This window comes from Gopherus flavomarginatus, chromosome 2 (assembly GCF_025201925.1).
Source record: "Gopherus flavomarginatus isolate rGopFla2 chromosome 2, rGopFla2.mat.asm, whole genome shotgun sequence".
Taxonomy (NCBI): domain Eukaryota; kingdom Metazoa; phylum Chordata; order Testudines; family Testudinidae; genus Gopherus; species Gopherus flavomarginatus.
In genome coordinates this window covers 298,749,586-298,774,420 of record NC_066618.1, presented here as the reverse complement: position 1 = coordinate 298,774,420, position 24,835 = coordinate 298,749,586, and the positions used below count along the sequence as shown (strand labels likewise).

Here is a 24,835-nt window from a genome sequence, read left to right as displayed (position 1 = left end):
GGGGCAATAATCCTAGTAGCTTCTCAGCCCATCAAGTTTCAGCAGATGTTGGGTGGAGGCCAGGATGCAGCAGTTGTCCAGGGACTCCCAAGCCTGGCTTCAAGATCCGGGACTACAGTAGCAGGATTAGTCGCATGAGCATCACCAGCTTCAGAGACTCCAGAAGCACATGAGGGACCATGACCACAACTGATGTACTTACAAGTTCTCAAGTGTCCTTTTATTAACAATTTTACTAAACAGATAAACTATATCACAAATACTATAACACAGCAGGAAAGAAAGGGGTAACACAGCATGTGTAATCCTAATCCTGGCATCAATTACACTTACGGGTAGTGATCAATGGCTCGATGTCTAGTTGGCAGCTGGTATCAAGTGGAGTGTCCCAGGGGTCGCTCCTGGCCGGTTTTGTTTAATGTCTTTATCAATGCTCTACATGATGGGATGAATTGCACCCTCAGCAAGTTCGTGGGTGACACTAAGATGTAGGGAGAGGTAGATACGTTGGAGGATAGGGATAGGGTCCAGAGTGACCTAGAAAAATTAGAGGACTGGGCCAAAAGAAATCTGATGAGGTTCAACAAGGACAAGTGCAGAGTCCAGCACTTAGGAAGGAAGAATCCCATGTACTGCTACAGGCTGAGTACCGACTGGCTAAGCAGCAGTTCTGCAGAAAAAGACCTCGGGATTAGAGTGGACGAGAAGCTGGATATGAGTCAGCAGTGTGCCCTCGTTGCCAAGAAGGCCAACGGCATATTGGGCTGTATTAGTAGGAGCGCTGTCAGCGGATCGAGGGACATGATTATTCCCCTCTATTCGGCACTAATGAGGCCATATCTGGAGTATTGTGTTCAGTTTTGGGGCCCCCACTACAGAAGGGATATGGATAAATTGGAGAGAGTCCAGTGGAGGGCAATGAAAATGATTAGGGGGCTGGGGCACATGACTTACAAGGAGAAGCTGAGGGAACTGGAGTTATTTAGTAAACAAAACAGAAGAGTGAAGGGGACTTGATAGCAGCCTTCAACTATCTGAAGGGGATTTCCAAAGAGGATGGAGCGAGGCTGTTCTCAGTGGTGGCAGATGACAGAAAAAGAAACAATGGTCTCAAGTTGCAGTGGGGGAGGTCTAGGTTGGATATTAGGAAACACTATTTCACTCGGAGGGTGGTGAAGCACTGGAATGGGTTACCTAGAGAGGTGGTGGAATCTCCATTCTTAGAGGTTTTTAAGCCCAGCTTGACAAAGCCCTGGCTGGGATGATTTGTTTGGGGTTGGTCCTGCTTTGAACAGGGGGTTGGACTAGACGACCTCCTGAGTTCTCTTCCAACTCTAATATGATTCTATGACCCTGAGGTGTCAATCATTGTCATCATCACCACCAGTGGCTGTCATCCTGGCTTCACCTTCCCACAAGACACATAGGCCAGGACTCAACTTTTATAGACTATTACTCTGACATCCCCTGTACTTTATGCTTATGCATAACGGTTTCAGCCTCTTTTCCTTATCTGTACATCCAAACCCCACTAATTTCAGGATGTCATGTTTTACATAGGCTAACTCCTTTGTTCCTCTTACATTCATTAGCACTTATGTCAGTGAGTTACTATACGACAGACAAGGTGGAAAGTACCAGCTTTCAAGCTACACACAGCCTTTCTTTCTGTGTGGAGAAGGAAGCAAAGTGTCTGAGCTAAACACAGGTTGGGACAGATTGTTAAGCAGAAGGAGTAATGTGGGCGGTGGTCACTTGAAATGAAGTGGGCCATTTGGGGTCAGGCTTTTATGTATAAAGAGTTTGAAGTGAGCCATTAAGGGCAGCAGGCAGTGTGGCGTGTTACAAGTTGGTGCAATGAACCATAAAATCTGTGTCCCCATGAAGTCCATGTTTTTTGTTGACTTTATGTTCCCACTATTTCCTGAAGTCCCTCTTTGGATACCTGCCATCTCAGTACTGACCTAGACCAACCTCGCTTAGCTGATGAGAACTGAAGAGCTCTCAAAGGCATTGTCTTTTAGATCCCTTTCTCCTTTAAGAACTTCTAAAAAATAATCATTGTCACTGTGAATTACAGGAAGGTCACTAAAATAGTTTTGAACTAGCTTTCACATTTCCTCCTAGTGTTTCCCTCTCAAACTCATTTGTACACAGGTACAATGCTGTTCCCAGAAGAGCGATGGCACTAAACTCAGGCAAGGATGAGGCCAAGCAGCAGGAATTATAATAGAAAAGTGATGCTCATTTGATAAATGAAAGTGGCTCTTCCTTTAGGATCATGCTGCAGCCTCTTTTCCTGTAACTGACATTTTCCTCTCCATTTTCTATATAACCCAAGAGACATCTCCCTCCCTCAGGCAAGTATCAGAGGGTAGCCGTGTTAGTCTGGATCTGTAAAAGCAGCAAAGAATCCTGTGGCACCTTATAGACTAACAGACGTTTTGGAGCATGAGCTGTCGTGGGTGAATACCCACTTCCTCAGATGCATGTAATGGAAATATCCAGGGGCAGGTATATATATGTGTGCTAGCAAGCAAGCTAGAGATAACGAGGTCAGTTCAATCAGGGAGGATGAGGCCCTGTTCTAGCAGTTGAGGTGTGAAAACCAAGAGAGGAGAAACTGGTTCTGTAATTGGCAAGCCATTCACAGTCTTTGTTCAATCCTGAGCTGATGGTGTCAAATTTGCAGATGAACTGAAGCTCAGCAGTTTCTCTTTGAAGTCTGGTCCTGAAGTTTTTTTGCTGCAGGATGGCCACCTTAAGGTCTGCTATAGTGTGGCCAGGGAGGTTGAAGTGCTCTCCTACAGGTTTTTGTATATTGCCATTCCTAATGTCTGATTTGTGTCCATTTATCCTTTTCCGTAGAGACTGTCCAGTTTGGCCGATGTACATAGCAGAGGGGCATTGCTGGCATATGATGGCGTATATTACATTGGTGGATGTGCAGGTGAATGAACCAGTGATGGTGTGGCTGATCTGGTTAGGTCCTGTGATGGTGTCGCTGGTGTAGATATGTGGGCAGAGTTGGCATCGAGGTTTGTTGCATGGATTGGTTCCTGAGCTAGAGTTATTATGGTGTGGTGTGCAGTTACTGGTGAGAATATGTTTCAGGTTGGCAGGTTGTCTGTGGGCAAGGATTGGCCTGCCACCCAAGGCCTGTGAAAGTGTGGGATCATTATCCAGGATGGGTTGTAGATCCTTGATGATGCGTTGGAGGGGTTTTAGCTGGGGGCTGTATGTGATGGCCAGTGGAGTCCTGTTGGTTTCTCTCTTGGGTTTGTCTTGCAGTAGGAGGCTTCTGGGTACACGTCTGGCTCTGTTGATCTGTTTCCTTATTTCCTCGTGCGGGTATTGTAGTTTTGAGAATGCTTGGTGGAGATTTTGTAGGTGTTGGTCTCTGTCTGAGGGGTTAGAGCAGATGCGGTTGTACCTCAGTGCTTGGCTGTAGACAATGGATCGTGTGATGTGCCCGGGATGGAAGCTGGAGGCATGAAGGTAGGCATAGCGGTCGGTGGGTTTTCGATATAGGGTGGTGTTAATGTGACCATCACTTATTTGCACCGTGGTGTCAAGAAAGTGGACCTCCCGTGTAGATTGGTCCAGGCTGAGGTTGATGGTGGGGTGGAAGCTGTTGAAATCATGGTGGAATTTTTCCAGAGTCTCCTTCCCATGGGTCCAGATGATGAAGATGTCATCAATGTAGCGTAGATAGAGAAGGGGTGTGAGTGGACGAGAGCTGAGGAAGCGTTGTTCCAGGTCGGCCATGAAGATATTGGCATATTGTGGGGCCATGCGGGTGCCCATAGCAGTGCCACTGATCTGGAGATATATATTGTCATCAAATTTGAAATAGTTGTGTGTAAGTATAAAGGCACAGAGCTCAGCAGCCAGTTGTGCTGTGGCATCATCAGGGATAGTGTTCCTGACAGCTTGTATTCCATCTGTGTGTGGGATGTTTGTGTAGAGAGCCTCTACATCCATGGTGGCTAGGATGGTGTTTTCTGGGAGGTCACCAATGCATTGTAGTTTCCTCAGGAAATCAGTGGTGTCACGGAGATAGCTGGGAGTGCTGGTGGCATAGGGTCTGAGTAGAGAGTCCATATATCCAGATAGTCCTTCAGTGAGAGTGCCAATGCCCGAGATGATGGGGCGTCCAGGATTTCCGGGTTTGTGGATCTTGGGCAATAGATAGAATAACCCTGGTCGGGGCTCTAGGGGTATGTTGATTTCTTCTGGTGTTAGTGTAGGGAGTGTCCTGAGTAGATGCTGTAGTTTCTTAGTGTATTCCTCAGTGGGATCTGAGGGAAGTGGCCTGTAGAATTTGGTATTGGAGAGTTGTCTGGCTGCCTCCTTTTGATAGTCAGACCTGTTCATGATGACAACGGCACCTCCTTTATCAGCCTCTTTGATGATAATGTCAGGGTGGTTTCTGAGGCTGTGGATGGCATTGTGTTCTGCACGACTTAGGTTGTGAGGCAAGCGATGTTGTTGTTCCACGATTTCTGCCTGTGCACGCCGGCGGAAGCATTCAATGTATAGGTCCAGGCTGTCATTTCGACCCTCAGGAGGAGTCCATGTGGAGTTCTTTTTCTTGTGCTGTTGGTGGGAGGGCACCTGCGTATCAGTGCACTGTTCAGTGTTGTCCTGGAAGTATTCTTTGAGTCGGAGACGGCGAAAGTAGGCTTCCAGATCGCCACAGAACTGTATCATGTTGGTGGAGGTGGCAGGGCAGAAAGAGAGTCCCCGAGATAGGACAGACTTTTCTTCTGGGCTGAGTGTGTAGTTGGATAGATTGACGATATTGCTGGGTGGGTTAGGGGTACCACTGTTGTGGCCCCATGTGGCAGGTAGGAGTTTAGACAGCTTACAGTCCTTTTTCCTTTGAAGAGAGGTGAAGTGAGTAATGTAGATCTCCTGTCTTATTCTAGTGAAGTCCGTTTGTATAGAAGTTTGGTTATTAATGAGAGTCTCCAGGTTGGAGAGCTCTTTTTTGATGTTTTCCTGTTTGCTGTATAGGATGCTGATCAGGTGGTTCCTCAGTTTTTTTGATAGAGTATGACATAATCTCTCACTGTGGTCTGTGTAGTATGTAGATAGCAGTGGATTTTTTACCTTTAGTCCATTTGGTATGATGTCCATCCGTTTGCATTTGGAAAGGAAGATGATATCTGTCTGTATTTGTGCAAGTTTCTTCATGAGGTTGATGGATTTCCATTCCATACGGCTAAATGCAGTGCCTTGCATGGTGTCAAGTATCAGAGGGTAGCCGTGTTAGTCTGGATCTGTAAAAGCAGCAAAGAATCCTGTGGCACCTTATAGACTAACAGACGTTTTGGAGCATGAGCTAGCTCATGCTCCAAAACGTCTGTTAGTCTATAAGGTGCCACAGGATTCTTTGCTGCCCCCTCAGGCAGGTACTCCTGAGTCTTGCTGTTATCAGTGAAAATACAATTCTAAAGTTTATTTACCCTTGGGAGTCATATTTTTTTGAAGTAGGAATAGCAAAAGTTTTCAGAACAGATGCAACTTTTTTTAGTAGTAAATAAATGTCAGGCTCTTCGGGGCTCCTTTCTCAGTCTGTGGACCAAGTATATTATTGAGTTACTACAAGTGCTAATAAATAACAGTAATATGAGCATCCCCAGCCGAGCTCAGGGCCCCAGTGTGGTACAAGGCAAAGACAGTCCCAGTGTATAGACAGAGACAAAGGAGGAATATGAGAACTGAAATGTGAAGTGACTTGCCAAATGACACAAAGCAAGTTAGTGGTAGAATTGGAACTAGAATTCTAGTCTCCTGATTCCCACTCTAGTTCCCCTATCCACTGGAACATGCTGCCTCCCAAGAGCTTGCTGAGTGGCCTGATAGCACCGTCAGGGTTAGACACCTCTAACTAGTATTAATTTGTTCCTACAGGGAGGAAGGCTGTTTGAGATCCAGCACTAGGAGACTTAAGAGCTGGGTTCTTGTCATAACATTTTTTCCCAGATCTGGACCTTAGCGTCCAAAATATGGGTGTTAGTATGAAAATCTCCAAGCTTAGTTACCAGCTTGGACCTGGTATTGCTGCCACCAGCTAAGAATTATACAGTGCCTGGCTCACTGTGGTCTCCCCAAAACCTTCCCCGGGGGACCCCCAGACTCAGATGCCTTGAGTCTTACAACAAAGGGAAATAACCCCCTCCCCTTGTTTCCTTGTTACTTCCTCCCAGGCTCCCCTCCCTGGACGACCCTAGGAGATTCCCTGCTTCCAGTCCTGGAAACACAAGTACCGAGAGAGCTAATCTCTCCCCCTCACCCAGAGGGTATGCAAAGTCAGGCGTAGTAAATCTAACACAAAGAGATTTTCCCCTTGACTTTTTCCTTCCACCAATTCCTGGTGAGCTGCAGACTCAATTCCCTGGAATCCCCACTAAAGAAAAACTCCAACAGGTCTTAAAAAGAAAGCTTTATATAAAAAAAAAAAGAAAGAAAGAAAAAGACATTAAAAATAGTCTCCGTAATAAGATGACAATATATAGGGTCAATTGCTTAAAGGAAAAAAATGAATAAACAGCCTTATCCAAAAAGAATACAATTTAACACATTCCAGCAACGACACACATGTAAATACAAAAGAAAACAATATAAACCTATTGTCTTACTATCCTTGTACTTACAACTTGGAAACAGAAGATTAGAAAGGCAGGAGATAGAAAGATCACTCTCAGAGCCGAGAGGGTCAGACCCAAGACAAAGACAAAGAACTCACACCCCAAAACTTCCCTCCACCCAGATTTGAAAAAGTCTTGTTTCCTGATTGGTCCTCTGGTCAGGTGATTGGTTCCCTGTGTTAACCCTTTACAGGTAAAAGAACATTAACCCTTAGCTATCTGTTTATGACAGTTCTATTCCGGGATCTACCACTGACTTGCTGCATGACCATAAGCAAGTCACTTCACCTGTGTATGTCTCTGTCCATACCCGAACACTTCTTGCCTTGCCTACTTCAACCTCCTCCTTTTTGCTGCCCTCCCAGTTCTCACATCATATCCTTATATCTCACATCATATCCCCATATCAAGCATGTCGCTATCCTTTCCTGTTGGCCATATCTCACCACCTCCTGAAGCTATGAATTGGCTTCTGTCTCTTTCCTTATCATACCCCGATGCCTCATCCTCACTTTCATGGTCTTGCACAACTCCACCCCAGCCCAGCCTACGTCTTGTCTCATCTCTTACAGTACCCACTCCCACATTGCACTCAATGTTCTGCCAACATGTTGCAGTTTGGCCCTCCCTTCATTCCCCCCTAGACAGCTCTCTGCCAACACTGACACTGGTTCTTTTCCTTGGAATCTACTTCCTCATCCCATGTGCCATGCAGCCTCACTCTCTGCCTTCAAATCCATCCTTGACACCTTCCTTATCTTACTAGTGTTTTAGATTGAGCCAGCCGATGTAGTTCTGAGCACTCTGAGTATTTAAAATACGTTCTTATCTTACTTCTTCTTAGCATATGCACAATGTGCCTCAGGTGGCATGTGACTAGGATTTATCACCGAATTTGATATTCTAGTTGGATCATTACTAGCAACAGCTATTATAAATACCTTCTTCCATCTCTAGCTGGACAGGAGACTGCATCCCCTCCAGTTAAGTGCAGGTTTGGCTGCAGTGACTCATGTATTCATATCTTCCAGGCTTGATTACTGCAACATACTGTACCTGGGAATGAAAACACAGGCCTTGAAAAATCTCTGTCTCATTCTGCATGCTGCAGTTCATTTCCTAGTCAGTACAGGTCAACATGAGCTCCATTAGCCCCATATTGCTCCAGTAGCTACCCTGGCCCCCATTAGATTGCAGATCAAATTCAAGGTGGTTTTAATATTCAAAACACTTAGTAGATTGGGCCCACATAGTGCAGGGAACTGCCTTTCTCTCCGTGACTCGGACCTTTCACCATAGCTGTGTTCTTCACCGACTGTGGATCTACGAATGACGATTGAGACTGGTCAGAGTGGGAGGCAGAGCCTTCTTAGTGGCCAAAGATCTCCCTTTCACAGGAAATTAGAATGACCACAGATTCCAGTACTTTCTTCAATCCCAATGCAAAACACTTCTCTTAAGCAAGTCTTTCCCATGACATAAAAAAACCCACCTTTCTACCCTTCCAACTGCAAAAAGAAGAGAAACAACTAAAGACGTAGACATCTGATGGATTTTGCAAATATACATGGTGCACAGACACTATAGTGATGCACATGGTATACATACCTAGATAAATCTGGTCATTAATTGGTATTTGCTACGTAGTGAAACAATTATGCTCTTATTGCTATTAATAGTAGGGCTCTGGGTTGGTGAGGGTGATGATTATTATAGGTAATATTGAAAGGTAAAAGGTTCCTAGAAGATCCATGTGCATTCTCTTTTGGAAGCCAAATTCTGTGAGCAGCCAGCAGGAAATGCTAGCTACTCCCACTCATGCTATCATCAGTTCTCTGTAATCTGCTGGTTCAGCACTTAACTAAGTTGAACATTTTAGCTCTTCTCAGCAAGTTTCCCGTAAGCCACCAAGAGACTCCTGACTAAACCAAAGCTGATAAAGCTATGATTTCAAATGTGTGAGTAATTTAATTGGGTCCTATTGCATGCATGTCACAAGATACACAGTTCTAGTGACATTTAAACCCATTAGAGGGATTAGCACAAGGTCTGTTCTAGGCAGAATGAGACAATTTAATTTCTCGAACGCGTGCCATCTTCCCTGGGGCATGTTCTCATGTACAGACGCCCTGCCAACCCAGCATCAAAAGCTTGTATTTGCTTTTTACTGTTTCTTTAATTAAATTAGACTCACAAACAAGTGTCATGCAACTGCAGTGTAATTATCAAAGAACAAGTGTCAGGAATACTTTGTGGTTTTCCAAATGTGTGTTTTTAACACACATCTAGCAAGACTGCTGAATGTTTGGCATTTGGCATTAATCCAGCAAAGGGAAAAAGGAGTTTATTTTAATGGTGCAGCATCCCTTGGGTCTGTACTTTGACCCCAACAATAGTAGACATCTGTAAGGTATACGCTATCTATCTCAGATACTTACATAGATCACTCACTGCTAGGCACTCCCTTATGACCATGTGTGGCATCACATCTCTCTTGCTGGGCTAATGCCCCTGGCACTGTGGAGGTTTCTCTGCCTAGTTATTTGGTCCACCAGCTGGTTCACTATCTTTAGCCCACCCGTTTTGGGGTCCCAGTTGTCCTAACCAAGAAATTGTCCTTTCAACTTCAAAAAGGGGAACTACCCAAAAATTAGGAGTCTACTTAAATAGCAATTAAGAGGAACAATCACAAAAATGAAATACCTGGACACTTCATGGACACTTTTTAAAAATATCAGAATAGAGGCTCAAACTAAACATATACTCCAAATAATGAAAGCCAGTGAGAGGACCAAAAAATGGCACCCTGGCCAAACAACAGACTAAAGGAGGTAGTTAGAGACAAAAAGACATCTTTTAAAAATTGGAAGTCAAATCCTGCCGGGGAAAATAGAAAGGAAGATAAATTTTGGCAAGTCAAGTGTAAGTATAATCAGGCAGGCAAAAAATCTGAAAAGCAACTAGCAAAAGACACACATTCTAACAGCAATTTTTTTGTAATTACATCAGAAGCAGGAAGCCTACCAATCAATCAGTGGGGTCACTGGGCAATTGAGGTGCTAAAAGAGCATTCAAGGAAAACAAGACCATTATGGGAAAGCTAAATGAATTCTTTGCATCCCTCTTCACTGCAGAGGATGAGAGAGAGATTCCTATACCGGAGCCATTATTTTTAGGTGACAAATCGGAGGAACTGTCCCAGATTGAAGTGTCATTAGAGGAGGTTTTGAAACAAACTGATAAATTAAACTGTAGTAAGTCACCAGGACCAGATGGTATTCATAAGAACATAAGAATAGCCATACTGGGTCAGACCAAAGGTCCATCTAGCCTAGTGTCCTGTCTTCCGACAGTGGCCAATGCCAGGTGCCCCAGAAGGAATGAACAGAGCAGGTAATCATTGAGTGAGCCATCCTCTATTGTCATTCCCAGCTTCTGGCAAACAGAGGCTAGAGACACCATCCTTGCCCATCCTGGCTAATAGCCATGGATGGACCTATCCTCCATGAATTTATCTAGTTCTTTTTTTAACCCTGTTATAGTCTTGGCCTTCACAACATCCTCTAGCAAAGAGTTCCACAGGTTGATTGTGCATTATGTGAAGAAATACTTCATTTTTTTTTGTTTTAATCCTGCTGCATATTAATTTAATTTGGTGACGCCTAGGTCAGTCATCCAGGAGTTCTGAAGGATGAAATTGCAGAACTACTTACTGTGATATGTAACCTCTTACTTAAATCAGCTTCCATATCAAATGACCTGGAGGATGGCTGATGTGATGCCAATTTTTAAAAAAGGCTCCGGAGATGATCCTGGCAATTACAGGGTGGTAAGCCTAACTTTAATACCAGGCAAATTGGTTGAAACTATATAAAGAACAGAATTATCAGACACATAAATGAACATAATATGTTGGGAAAGAGTCAACATAGCTTTTGCAAAGGGGAATCATGCCTCACTAATCTATTAGAATTCTGTGAGGGTGCCAGCAAGCATGTGGACAAGGGTGATCTAGTGAATATGGTACACTTGGAGTTTCAGAAAGTCTTTGACAAGGTTCCTCACCAAAGGCTCTTAAGCAAAGTAAAGTGTGCTGGGATAAGAGGGAAGGTCCTATCATGGATCAGTAACTGATTAAAGGATCAGAAACAAGGGTAGGAATAATTAGTCAGTTTTCAAAGTGGAGACAAGTAAATAGCTGTGTCCCCCAGGGATCTGTACTGGCACTGTGCTGTTCAAGATATTCATAAATGATCCGGTAAAAAGGGATAAGCAGTTTGGCAGCAAAGTTTGTAGACAATACTAAATTACTCAAGATAGTTAAATCCAAAACTGACAGCAAAGAGTTATAAAGGGATCTCACTGTTCTGGGGCAGTGCTCGGGACTAGTTGCCTGAGGCCACCTGACCAGCGGCCGGTGTGGCTGGCCCCGGGGCTGCCCCAGCTGCTTCGTTGGTTCTGGAGTCAGCAATACTGGCCAGTGCAGAAATCATGGAAATCCTGGAAAGTCACGCAATCTGTGACTTCCTTGACCTCTATGAAAGACTCGCAGCCTTAGCGACTGGGCAGTAAAATGGCAGATGAAATTCAATGTTGATAAATGCAAAGTAATGCACACTGCAGAACATAATCTCAACTATACATACAAAATGATGGCATCTAAATTAGCTGTTACCCCTCAAGAAAGAGATCTTGAAGTCATGTGGATAGTTCTCTGAAAACATCCACTCAATGTGCAGTGGCAGTCAAAAAAGCGAACAGAATGTTAGAAACCATTAGGAAAAGGATTGAAAATAAGAGAGAAAAATATCATAATGCCTCTCTATATATCCATGGTATGCCCACACCTTGAATGCTGCATGCAGTTCTGCTCACCATCTCTCAGAAACGATATATTAGAATTGGAAAATGTACCGAGAAGGGCAACAAAAATGATATGGGGTATGGAATAACTTCCATATGAAGAGAGATCAAAAAGAGACATACTAAATTGATATGATAGAGGTCTATAAAATTATGAATGGTGTGGAGAAAGTGAATAAGGCAATGTTATTTATTCACATAACTCAAGAACCAGGGGTCACCCAATGTAATTAATAGGCAGCAGGTTTAAAACAAACAAGAAGGTACTTCTTCACACAACGCACAGTCAATCTGTGGAACTCCTTGCCAGAGTATGTTGTGAAGGGCAAAAGTACAAGTGGGTACAAAAAAGAGTTAGACAAGTTAATGGAGAATAGGGTCCATTAATGGCTAGGGCCCAAGATGGTCAGGGATGTAACCCCTTGCTCAGGGTATCTCAAAGCCTCTGACTGCCAGAAGCTGGGACTGGACAACAGGGGATGGATCACTCGATAATTGCCCTGTTCTGTTCAGTCTCTCTGAAGCACCTGGCATTGGCCACTGTTGGAAGACAGGTTACTGGCTGGATGGACCATTGGTCTGCCCCGGTATCATAGGCGCTGACTCCTTCTGGCGCTGGTGGGTGCTTGACCCCCTCTGCGCTGACTCCACCCCTGCCCTGCCCCGCCCCCTCTCACTCCCATTCCAACCCCTTCCCCAAAGTCCCTGCCCCAACTCCACCCCCCGCCCCATTCGACTCCTTCCCCAAATTCCCATCCCAGCCCCGCCACGTCCCCTGAGCGTACCATGTTCCCGTTCCTCCCCCCTCCCTCCCAGAGCTTGCTACAGCTGTTTGGTGGCAGCAAATGCTGGGAGGGAGGGAGGAGCGGAGATGTGGTGTGCTGGGAGGAGGTGGACGCGGAGGTGAGGTGGGGAAGGGTGCAGCAGGCAGCTCAGCAGGGTGGGTGCAGAGCAGAGTCGGCACCTATGCCTGGTATGGCCATATTTGTTCTTAAGAGTCCCAAACTCTCTTTAGTGAGAACAAAAAGCCATCTCCCTTCTCTGACGCTCTTCTTCAGCCAGGCCTCAGTTCAGCCTGCTGCTCCTTGCTAAGCTCAACAACCTTTGTGCAGGGCTTGTAGGGGGACCCCAGTCCCACCCTTGCAGCTCAGGGCCCTGCACTGCACAACTGGATCAGCTCCCTTACCTCTAATGCGGTCTTCCTGGGGCCACTTCCTACTTTGTCTCTTAACTTCCCCTCTGGATCTCCCAGTCACTTCCCTGGTTAGTCATGGTCTCTCCCAGGCCTCCCTGCCTGGAGAGCTTTTCTTTTTCAGTCCTTTCCCTGCAGCTTTCTTTTCCTGCTCTGAGCTAGCCCACTGCTCAGTCAGGGCCCACAGGATCCTTCTTGTGCCCTACAGTCTCCTCCCACCAGCTCTTTCCCCAGATAGGGCCTCCCAACACTTAAACCCAGCTCCTTTCATACAGGAAGCCTCGGATTCCTCACAGGTGGGGCTTGTCCTGTAATCAGGGCTGGGTTAGTCCCAGGCTCTCCAGCCCATAGGCAAGCCACCCTGCTACATGACCCCCTTGCTGTAGTATCTGTACACCTCACATTCTAATATATTTATCCTCACAACACCCCTGGGAGGTAGGATGCTGCTATTATCCCTGTTTTGCTGGTGGGAAAGTGAGGCACAGAGGGATTGTTTCATATAACTTCATAGATGTAAAGGCCAGAAGGTACCATTAGATCATCTAGTCCAGTGGCTCCCAAACTTTAACAACCTGTGAACCCCTTTCACTAACATGTCAAGTCTCACAAACCCCCTCCTAAAAATGAATATTTCCAGGGATTTTCTCCTTTACCTGAGTATAAACTATAAAAGCAGTGATCTTGAAAATATAAAATTTGTTTTTATGACATGCTGATTACACACTATTTACTATTATCATTTATCATTACAGTATTTTTATTACATTATGAAAATAGCAACACTCTTCCAAGATCTCACTTTCGTAGCTTGTGTCACTTTGAATAAGCCTGTGTGGAAGTAGAGCAAGAGTCAGGCTATCTGTAACCCTAATAACGGGAGATTTGAGGAAGCGAGGATTCTGTGAGGCGAGTGGGAAAGAACTGTGTGAGAAGTTGTTGCGATCTTGTGTCAACAATGAGGAATGTAGACTAGCATCTAAATAGAAGTGAGAAAAATAAGATATCAAGATGACCTATGTATAAACAAAATGCAGCTGTTGCTTATTATTGTATGTAACAAAAGGTATAAATGCTTGCTGAATTGTTTACCTGTGGAGAGACCTGTCTAGGACTGGGGCAACCCTGTGTCCTCATAGACTCATAGACTCTAGGACTGGAAGGGACCTCGAGAGGTCATCGAGTCCAGTCCCCTGCCCCCATGGCAGGACCAAATACTGTCTAGACCATCCCTAATAGACATTTATCTAACCTACTCTTAAATATCTCCAGAGATGGAGATTCCACAACTTCCCTAGGCAATCTATTCCAGTGTTTAACTACCCTGACAGTTAGGAACTTTTTCCTAATGTCCAATCTAAATCTCCCTTGCTGCAGTTTAAGCCCATTGCTTCTTGTTCTATCATTGGAGGCTAAGGTGAACAAGTTTTCTCCCTCCTCCTGATGACACCCTAGGGCACTCCCTCCCTCTATACAATTGTAAAGAGAAAATAAAGTATCTGACTCTGCTGCACCCAACCAAAAAGTGAGAACTAAGTATTTCTCTGACACCTGTTATAAGACAAGGCTCCTATGTTTCATCAAGGAGTATCAGATGTGAAACAGCAGGAAGGTATTTAAGAAGTCAACTCAAAGTGTTCCTCCTACACAAGCATTCAGGTCTTGAGCAGTCCAGGCAAACAACGCACGTTACAACAAAGCTGAAACTTGTTCTTCATCATAATTTTAAAACAATACTAGCTGCCTATTTAATTTTAAAAACAGCAAAAAATATCTACCTCCCTTTCCATTTCTTATAAGGAGTCTTGAAATTTAAACCTCCTCAGTGTGATAGACATGTGTGCTTTGATCTGCTTAGCTCTTGGAAGTCCAGGGGCTCCAAGCTGCTGGCCTCGTGCTGCCCAGGGTCTCTAGGGACAGCTCTGTCTGCCATTAGGGATTTTTTTCTGAGAACCCCCTGTAACATTTCACGAACTCCACTTTGGGAACCACTGATCTAGTCTGACCTCCTGTATAACACAGGTCAGAGAATTTCATCTAGTTACTCCTGTACTGAGCTCAGTACCTTGTGTTTCACTAAAGCATCTTCCAGAAAGCGTTCAGTCTTGATATGAAACACACATTTACTGCGCAAAGCTATATCTGAGATGGAGAAGGGACTCCCAACAGAAGGGATTCACAACCAGTGCAAACCCAACCAACTCACTAACGCTCTGGGCTCACAGCACAGTGAGTAAAGTTACTCAAGTGCTAATAAGGGGCTTTTTCAAATCTGATGGGCTGTTAACAGCAGATAACATTTTCTTTGGAGAAAATCCACATTCAACAACACACCAACAATGAGCGGTATGTTCACATACCACAGGCTCTTCTACCTCTTCAAGTCAGGTTTTTTTTTAACCTAGTTGACAAAGCCCATCCTATACACTGTTCCTACCTTTCAGGGGAGGGCTCTAAAAATCTTCCCACTTGCCCCATTTGTTAAGCTGCAGAAATGTCTTTATTTAGTGACATTTGAATGCATTACAATTGAAAGGTTAACATTTTCCACTGTGGCTACCATCAGTGGTAGCAACATAAGGAGCTCTTGTATAGACTGGCTTCCTGTAGTTCAACTGCCATGTTATGCAACCTTGCTCAAAGCAGGTCTACTCTGGACAATTTCAGCCATAGCTTCAGCCATCTGAAGTACTGCTCCTTCAGTGTGTCCTTCAGAGGATCCTCCACATTCTGCCCTCCAACTTTTTGTAGGGGAATTCTACAGGGCTTTGTCCTCGGTCCCTCTGTCTTCTCCCTCTGCACCTCATCTCTGGGTAGTCTCATCCATAAACAGAAATTAAACTATCATCTTTATGCTGATGACTCCTAGATCTACATCTCTTCATCAGACCTGCTTTCTTCTATCCAAATTAAAAGGTCAGCCGGACTCTCTGGCATCTCCTTATGAATGTCTAGCCATCACCTCATGTTTAACATGGTTAAAAACAAAGCTCTTATTCCCAGCTCACCCCACTACTTCCCTTCTCAATCACTGTAAACACTACCACCATCCTGCCTGTCACTCAGGCCTGTAACTTGGGCATTATCTTCAACCTGAACATCTGTCCAGGTTTTCATATCCAGGCTATGACTAATATTTGATAATTCTTCTTTCATAACATCTCTAAGATGAGGCCTTTTCCAGCCATCCACACAGCTAAAACTCTCATAATCTTGTACCTTCATTACTGAAACATCCTTAAGAACATAAGAACGGCCATACTGGGTCAGACCAAAGGTCCATCCAGCCCAGTATCCTGTCTTCCGACAGTGGCCAATGCCAGGTGCCCTAGAGGGAGTGAACCTAACAGGTAATGATCAAGCGATTTCTCTCCTACCATCCATCTCCACCCTCTGACAAACAGAGGCTAGGGACACCATTTATTACCCATTCCTTCTTTTTGGCTTTGACAAATGCACTCTTGCCTCACTCATAGCCATTCAGGGCGCAGCTGCAATGATCATTTCCCAAGCCTGTTGCTTTGACCACGTCACTCCTCTCTGTACATCCTTCCACTGGCTCCCCTTTCTCTATTGTATCAAACATAAGCTACTTGTCTTTACTTCAAGGGCCTTTGTGGCCTATCCACAACTTCATTTATCTGTCAGTATTGAAAAGTTTATTTCAGCTTATGATCAGCCCAGGATACCAGCCTCCATTTTCACTTTTCTAAAAATCTAACAAGCCCCTTCATTCTTTCACTTTTGTTGCCCCTCATGCTTGAGAGGAACTTCCCATCAACATGTGCTAGCTTTTAATTTTCCCTGGGGGTACTCAATGCCCACTCAACACCAGACCCTACCTCTTCTCTTAAATCTCCACCCCTTCCCACTTCCACTCCACCCCCATCTCCAAGGCCCTACCCCTGCCCGCCTATTCCTGCCCCCGTTCCTCCTCTTCCCCACTCCCTTCTGCCCCTTACCCGAGCGCACCCCCTCCCTTCCAGCACCTCCCGTACACCGCTGAACAGCTGTTCTGCAGCATTCAGGAGGCTCCAGGAGGAGGAGTTGATCGGCAGAAGCCACAGGTGGATGGGAATGGGCGGGTGTCACGGAGTCACCGGGCGATGCTCTGGAACTGCTCCCCACCAAGCCAGTCAGGACTTTGGGGAGCCTCCTCTCCCTTGGAGCAGACTTGTTCAGGGCAAGAAGCTCACACGTCTTCACCTCCTGGGTCTCTCCTTGGAGCATTCAGCATCCTCTGCCCCTCCGTGGGCTTCCCACAGAGAGTCCACCCCAGCAGGGTCCTGGGGAAGCCACCGGGTTCTGCACCCCCACTTTGCAGTCAGACGTGACTCTCAGCCAGCCAGTAACACAGAGGTTTATTCAATGACAGGAACAGGGTCTAAAACAGAGCTTGTAGATACAGCGAACCGGACCCCTCGGCTGGGTCCATTCTGGGGGGCAGTGAGCCAGACCCCCAGGTCTGCCCTCCACCCTTGACCCCAGCCAGCTCCAGACTAACAACCCCTCCCAGCCCCTCCTCTCTGCTCAGCCCCTTTCCCGGGCCAGGAGGTCACCTGATCCCTTTGTCTCCAACACCTTCAGCTGGCACCTTTGCAGAGGAGGGGCCCAGGCCATCAGTTGCTAGGAGACAGAGTGCCAGGCATTTAGGTGCACTGGCCCTTTGCTCTGCCAGATACTTAAGAACTTCCATGGGGACACTGAGGCACCAACACAGTACTCAGAGAAAACATTAAGAACTTTCCCAGTTCGTCACATCTCTCCCCCCTTCGAGACCGAACTGAGCGAGGTCATTCCAGCCAGTGACCTGGGGAAGTTCGAACCCACCAAGGTTCCCATGGATGCCCCAGCATCTCTCCCATCTCTTGGTGTGAGTTACACCAGGACAGTCCATATCTCACGCCCTCCCTTAGGTCGGGTGTGCTTGATGGCACTTGCAGACCGCATGTGGGAAGGTTTATCCAGCCCACACCCTTTGCCACCCCAATACCCCTGGGGTTCAAGCTGGGATTGGATCTTTCCCCAGCCCTCTGGTTTGTGATTCGGGCTCTCTTGGTTAAGAGCCCCCATCTTGGCCTTTGCCAGCTCTGGGTTTGGGCAGCCACTTCCCACTTTGTGGCCCAGACACAACACCTCTGCCGTCCCCCCTTGCACTTTCCAGCTTTTACCGTCAGTCCCACCTCCTTGAGGCAGCCCAGCCCCCTCTTCACCTGGGACACCTGTTCCTCCCAGGTCTGGCTAAAGATGCACATGTTATCAGTGTCTGCCAGGGCCAAGTTCTCCATCCCTCTCAGCCTGTCTAGAATCTCCCCAGGCCTAGGCATGGGGTCGGCATCAGACACTGTGATGGCTTTAAGCTTCTGATAGCCCCCATAAAACCAGATCATCCTGTCTCGCTTGGGGATCAGCCCCACAGGTGAGGCCCATGGGCTGTAAAACGGCTGGATCCCATCTAAAGCCAGCATGTCCCTGACCTCTCTCTCCAGGTTCTGGGCTGCTTTCCCAGTGACTCTGAACGGGGAACACCTGATGGGGAGATTGTCTCCCACCTCAGGGAAGAGATCCCCCAAGGGGTCTTCACCCTTCTCCTCCCAATCCTTCCTTTCCGGGTCCAGTGGTCCCCTCACTCTCCTCCCATCCAGCAGCTCGAACGGGAAGAACCCTGTGGATTCCTGGGGCACCACCAGCTGCCTTCCGATTTCCCCCAGTTCTACTTCCCCTTCGGGAGCCCATTCCCAGTACAGGAATCCCTTCTCCTGCAGGACTCTGTCCCTGCAGCCTTCCCCAGGGGGGTTTGCAGCGCTGTGGCCAGCAAGTTCCCTCAGCTTCTCCAAGGAGGGATCCCTCTGCAGCTCGGTCTGGGATTCAGCGGCTGGGGCAGGGAGTGGGACCTGCTCCCTTTCGCTGGCTGGGCTTGCGGTCACAGCCCCCCTGAGCCCTGTCCCTGGTAGCTTCCTCCCTGCTGTGTAATCACTTTCCAGCAGCAGGTCTGGACCAGGCAAACCTGTTTGGCAGCTGACCTGCCCTGCCTGGGTGTCCCCCCACTCAGCTGGGGTCTCAGCTCCCCCCGTGCTCAGCGCTGCCCTTGCTGTCCCAGAGGGGGCAGGCAGCCAGCTCTCTGCTCTGGTCACAGCATCAGAGCCAGTGGGAGCTCCAGTGTGCAGGGGCGCGGGGAGCATCTCTCCCTCCCCCTCAGCCCCAGGGGGCTGGTTACAGGTAGGCAGGTATCCTGAGCCCTGCAGCCCCTCCCCCCTGCCAGCCAGGTTATTTGCATTTTCACTGACCATTTCCATCCTAGCCAATTGGTTCCCTGGAGTTGAATTCAAACCCTCGGCCGTTACAGGAGCGGGGCCTGGATCCTGTCCCAAGGGGAGACAGCCACCCCCCAACAGGGCCTCCCAGCCAATATCCTGGAGAACCCCAACTACCAGCCGTCCCAACCCCTCCTGGGTCTACACAGGGATCTGGGCCATAGGCAGGGCAAGGGCTTCACCCCAGGGAACTTCACCCAGGTCCCACAGTCCCTCAGCATCTGGGGCTGCACCACCACAGTTCTCTCTGTCCCAGGGTCTCGCCCCCGCAGGCGTGTTTCCTCACTGACCCCTGGGCAGCCCCCTATGTCTCTCCGCTCCACCATCACCAGTCCACGCTGCTGCTGCTTCTCATGCAGCTTTTCCTCGGGCTCTTGCTTTCTCTCACGGTCCTCTCGCTCTCTTGGGCTCTGCTCCCATCCCATCCGTCTCCAATCTCCTGATGGGGAACCCAATCGTGAAGACCCTCGTCTGATTGGGGACCAGACTCCCGGGGATGCCTGGCTGATGCTCCAGCTGCTCTCAGATCCTCTTGTAGCCCCATCTGGGCCAGGAATCTGCTCCTCAGAGCGGTCCTTCTCCTCCAACTGCACAATTAACTGTGCCTTGGTGAATTTCCCCACGCGTAACCCTCTCTTTGTGCACAGGATCACAATGTCCTTCTTAAAGAGATGGTGATAGGCCATCACTTCACCATTCCCAAGTGGCTCTGGACTCACAGGCCTGTGTGCTCTTGGCTCCCCCATGGTTTCCAGGAAGAACCCCTGGTGTGCCAGCCCTTCTCGTGATCACCACCTCTTTGCCAGGGTCGAGCTGCAGACTCCTCCGCCCCTGGGACTGCTCCTGCAATCCCCAGGGGAACCCTGCTACTGCAAAAATCCTTCTCTCTCCCAGGGTCGAGCGGCAAGCTCCTCCGCCCCGAGACTGCTGGCTGCAGTCCTCAGGGGGACCCTGTTACTCCAACAGTCCTTCTCGCTGGTCACACACTCCCAGAGGTTAACCGCCCCCTGAAACCGTCCCTCTCTGAGCCTTCAGCACCCCTGGTCCTCATTATCCCTCCTTTGTGTTACTGCTCCCCAGTCACTTACTGCAAGCAGCGCCATTCACGGGGTGCAGTACGTCCCGCCGCTGCCACCAGTTGTCACGGAGTCACCGGGCGATGCTCTGGAACTGCTCCCCACCAAGCCAGTCAGGACTTTGGGGAGCCTCCTCTCCCTTGGAGCAGACTTGTTCAGGGCAAGAAGCTCACATGTCTTCACCTCCTGGGTCTCTCCTTGGAGCATTCAGCATCCTCTGCCCCTCCGTGGGCTTCCCACAGCGAGTCCACCCCAGCGGGGTCCTGGGGAAGCCACCGGGTTTTGCACTCCCACTTTGCAGTCAGACGTGACTCTCAGCCAGCCAGTAACACAGAGGTTTATTCGATGACAGGAACAGGGTCTAAAACAGAGCTTGTAGATACAGCGAACCGGACCCCTCGACTGGGTCCATTCTGGGGGGCAGTAAGCCAGACCCCCAGGTCTGCCCTCCACCCTTGACCCCAGCCAGCTCCAGACTAACAACCCCTCCTCTCTCCTCAGCCCCTTTCCCCGGGCCAGGAGGTCACCTGATCCCTTTGTCTCCAACACCTTCAGCTGGCACCTTTGCAGAGGAGGGGCCCAGGCCATCAGTTGCTAGGAGACAGAGTGCCAGGCATTTAGGTGCACTGGCCCTTTGCTCTGCCAGATACTTAAGAACTGCCATGGGGACACTGAGGCACCAACACAGTACTCAGAGAAAACTAAGAACTTTCCCAGTTCGTCACAGCAGGAGGGATGGGAGCTTGGCTGCTGGTGGGTGCTAAGCACCCATGGATTCGGTGCCAAGCACCCATGGATTCGGTGCCTATGCCTGTAAACATCCATCAAGCTATCTCATTATCCATTTTCAAAACCTCCTTAAAACTCTCCTTTGTTGCAATCCTGCAAAAAAGTAACTAAACGTGTTGACCAATATTAGTCCATTGTTTCCTTGTACTCCCCTATCTGTCCGCCTCCATCTATTGTCTCTTGTTTTATACAAAGATGGTAAGCTCTTTGGGGCAGGGATCATCTTTGTACAGTGCCTAGCACAGTGGGCCTCCGGTCCATGACTAGGGTTCCTGGGCACTATGGTAATAAAAATATTAATAAGGGACGAGTCTATAAGAACCAATAGTCAAATTGAGAAATAAAAATGTGGTAATACTATCTATGTCCTAATTACCATAGTAATGGAGTGCTTCACAATCTTTAATGTATTTGCGTTCATAATGTCTGGATGATGTAGGGCAGGGCCATTATTCCATTCATTTTTCTGAGTTAATCGCGTGAGTTAACTGCAATTAATCAGCAGCCCTGGTACTTATCTAATTCATCATTTAGGGTCTGACCCAAAGCCCACTGAAATTAACAAAACTCTCTACTGACCTCCATGGACTTTGAATCAGGCTTCTAGTACTGCAGTTCTCAAACTGTGGTCCACAGATCACCTGCTGTTGGTCTGTGGAAAGTTGTATATTCATATGGTGCCAGATCTTCCTTATTTCTAGATACTCAATTGCATTAAAAGACAGCTAGAAATACATTAGACATTATCTTATATTACTTTTCCATGTTAGCAATTGCCATTTGGCCAGTTTTTCTACTGCCTTAGCTTTTTTATTGCAGTGTGCTGGGTTGTTTTCACTTGAAGTGTGCCAATCTTCTAACTACCAGGAGCAGGCGCCTGTCACATGGCTGGAAGCGCTGCTGGCGCAGCAGATGGTGGTGATGGTTGTGGGTGCCTGAGAGGGGAAGAGGAGGTGGAAGGATGCCTGGTAGGGCAAGTGGGGGGCAGGATGGTGGGGTGCCTGGGATGAGTGGGGGAGACTCAGGGGGTATGAAGACACTTGGAAAGGGAAGAGCAGAGTCAGGGCCGGGGGTGTGGGCTGCCTGGGAAGAAAAGGAGGGTCAGGGCCATGGGGATGGGGGGATACCTGGGAAGAGAAAAGGAGAATCAGGGTGGTGGTGGGGACACCTGGGGGGTGCAGGCTGGTGAGGGTGGCTGGGAGGGTCAAGGCCCGGCCGCGGGAGAGTCAGGGGGGTGGTGGGGACACCTGGGAGGTGCAGGCTGGTGAGGGTGCCTGGGAGGGGAAGAGGAGGGTCAAGGCCCGGCCGTGGGAGAGTCGGGGGGGTGGTGCGGACACCTGGGAGGTGCCTCGAAGAGGAGCGTCGGGTGGAGACGGGGCGCTAGGAGGGTCAGGGCCGTGGCGGCGCGGGGAGGGGACGCCAGGGAGGGTCATGCCGCTGGGGGGACAGCGCTGCGGGGCCGTGGCCGGTCTCCCGGGGACGGGGAGCTGGGTTGGACTCGTGGGGCCGGCGCGGTTCCTGGTCCCGCTCCCGCGGCCGTAGGCGGGGTAAACTCTCCTCCCCATTCCAGTTGCCAAGGAAACGGAATGCAGCAGCCTCCGGCGTCATGTGAACAGGCTTCCTCACGTGACCGGTAAACAGGAGTCGCGGGCTGGTGACGTTTCCAGAGGGAGGCTCTCCGGTGCCGGGGCGCAGGGCGATGACGTAGCCGGGGGTCGGCCAGCGCCGGGGATGGAGGAGAAGGAGCAACTGCGGCGTCAGATCCGCCTGCTGCAGGGTGAGGGGCGCTGGGCCGCGAGGGAACGGGTCCGAGTCGCTGTGTCCAGCGTCCGCCCCCGGGCTGTTGGGCCTGAGGATGGTCCTTTTACCCCCCGCCCCCCCCGTGGGCGCGTTATCCACCCCCGTCCCCCGCCCCGTCGCAGCGCCGCCCCCCCCGTGGGCGCGTTACCCACCCCCGTCCCCCGCCCCGTCGCAGCACCGCCCCCCCGTGGGCGCGTTACCCACCCCCGTCCCGTCGCAGCGCCGCCCCCCCCGTGGGCGCGATACCCACCCCGTCCCCCGCCCCGTCGCAGCGCCGCCCCCCCGTGGGCGCGTTACCCACCCCCGCCCCGTCGCAGCGCCCCCCCCCCGTGGGCGCGTTACCCACCCCCGCCCCGTCGCAGCGCCCCCCCCCCCCGTGGGCGCGTTACCCACCCCCGCCCCGTCGCAGCGCCCCCCCCCCGTGGGCGCGTTAACCATCCCAGCCCCGTCGCAGCACCCCCCTCCCGGTGGGCCCGTAATTCACCCCCACCCCGCAGTCCGTCGCAGCACCGCCCCCCCACGGGCCCGTTATTCACTCCCGGTAGGGCCGCCGCCAGGTCCCGTTACCGCCGCTACGCCACGTCCCCCCCCGCCCTCCCCCGCGTTCTTTACCGTCTCTGTCTGTTGTCGCGTCGCCCCCCCGGTCCGGTTACCCCCGCCTGCTGCTGTGCGGCCCCCCCCCAAGTCTGCCAGTGTTCCGCCCCCTGGTGCTGTTACTACCTCCCCAGTCTGGTGCCGTGCCGCACCTCAGTCCTGTCCCCCCGCTGCGGTGCAAGGGGCCCACCTACTCCTGCTACCTGCAGTAAGAGGGGGGAGCTGACCTGCTGCGACACTCATTTTCCCCGAGCTTCTTGTCCTTGGTGCTGGGATTGGGTCGTGTGGCCCCTCAGTCTGGGCTGCGATGCAAAGAGTGGGCACCTTCCTTGCCTCCCCTGGGATCCCTAAAGGCTCCCCCAGTCTCTCAGGTCCTTTGCAGAGAGGCTGGGACCTGTTTGTGTGGCCTTGCCTAGCTCCTGGTGAAAGACACCAGCTGAGCTCCTGTGCCTGAGCTGAGGGGTGCCTTGCTTTGCGGGTTGCAAGGTTGATTTTTCTAATTTGCAGTGCTAGAAGCCCCACCTTGGGTCCTGCAAATCCACTTGTGCTCTCATCTTTGACTGAAGGTACCTCTAGAGAACAAAAAACCCCAAACCCATGGCAGTGAGTCTTAGGGTATGGCTACACTCGAAACTTCAAAGCGCTGCTGCGGGTGCGCTGCTGTGGCAGCACTTTGAAGTGTGAGTGTGGTCGCAGTGCCAGCGCTGGGAGAGAGCTCTCCCAGCCCAGCACTACTCCACCTCCTCATGGGGTTTAGCTTGCAGTGCTGGGAGCCGCGCTCCCAGCGCTTGGGCACTGTTTACACTGGCGCTTTACAGCGCTGTACCTTGCAGCGCTCAGGGGGGTGTTTTGACACCCCTGAGCGAGAAAGTTGCAGCGCTGTAAAGCGCCAGTGTAGCCAAGGCCTCAGAGCCCAGGCCAGCTTGGGCACATACCATAGGACTAAAAATATCAATGTCAATGTTCCTGCCTGGGCTCTGAAACCCAGTGAGGAGGGTGAGTCTCAGGACCTGGGCTCCAGCCCAAGCCTGAACATATACAGTGTTGTGTTTAGTCCCAGGCTCTGAGATGCTGCAACACACATTTTTCTTTGCAGTGTAGACAGACCAACACTGTCTGAGTTGGACACAACCATATACATCTGATCTTATATGACTAATTTTGCACCACCACAGGTATGCATGGAGCGGTACACACAAGTAAGATTACTTGGTCCTTGCTCTGAGGATCTCATAATTTTATTAAATGTAATACAGACTAAGTGTGGTTCTGGGGGGTGGAACGAAGAGCATTAGCAAAAGTCATGAGTTTTTATTTGTGTTTTGATGTGTGTCTTGTTGCTTCTGGATTTTGAAGTACATTTCAACATCAATGGAGCAGTTTGTGGGCAGGGAGTTTAGCTGGCAGGTCAGCTTATGTTGCCTTTCTGCAGCTATATGGTCTAGTTTTTGACAGCAGGGAAAAGGTGTTTTCTTCGTCAAAGCACACAGAAATCCCTCGTAATAACACGGGGCTCAGATATAGTCCTTTGTTAACCCCTTTCATCTGAAG

General features: G+C 49.3%; 2 protein-coding genes across 3 annotated transcripts in view; one reads left to right on the top strand and one right to left on the bottom strand.

The window, feature by feature from the left end:
* The window catches only part of RHPN1 (rhophilin Rho GTPase binding protein 1), a 974,759-nt gene that overhangs the window by 2,379 nt on the left and 947,545 nt on the right, over positions 1-24,835 (bottom strand). The gene's annotated exons all lie outside the window — the stretch shown is intronic.
* Positions 22,582-24,835, top strand: part of ZC3H3 (zinc finger CCCH-type containing 3) — a 374,847-nt gene continuing 372,593 nt past the window's right edge. For both annotated transcript variants that reach the window (XM_050940706.1, XM_050940707.1), the window contains exon 1: positions 22,582-22,667. In XM_050940706.1, the coding sequence (XP_050796663.1) occupies positions 22,622-22,667 (46 nt within the window). In that variant the 5' untranslated portion in view covers positions 22,582-22,621. The remainder of the gene's footprint in view (positions 22,668-24,835) is intronic.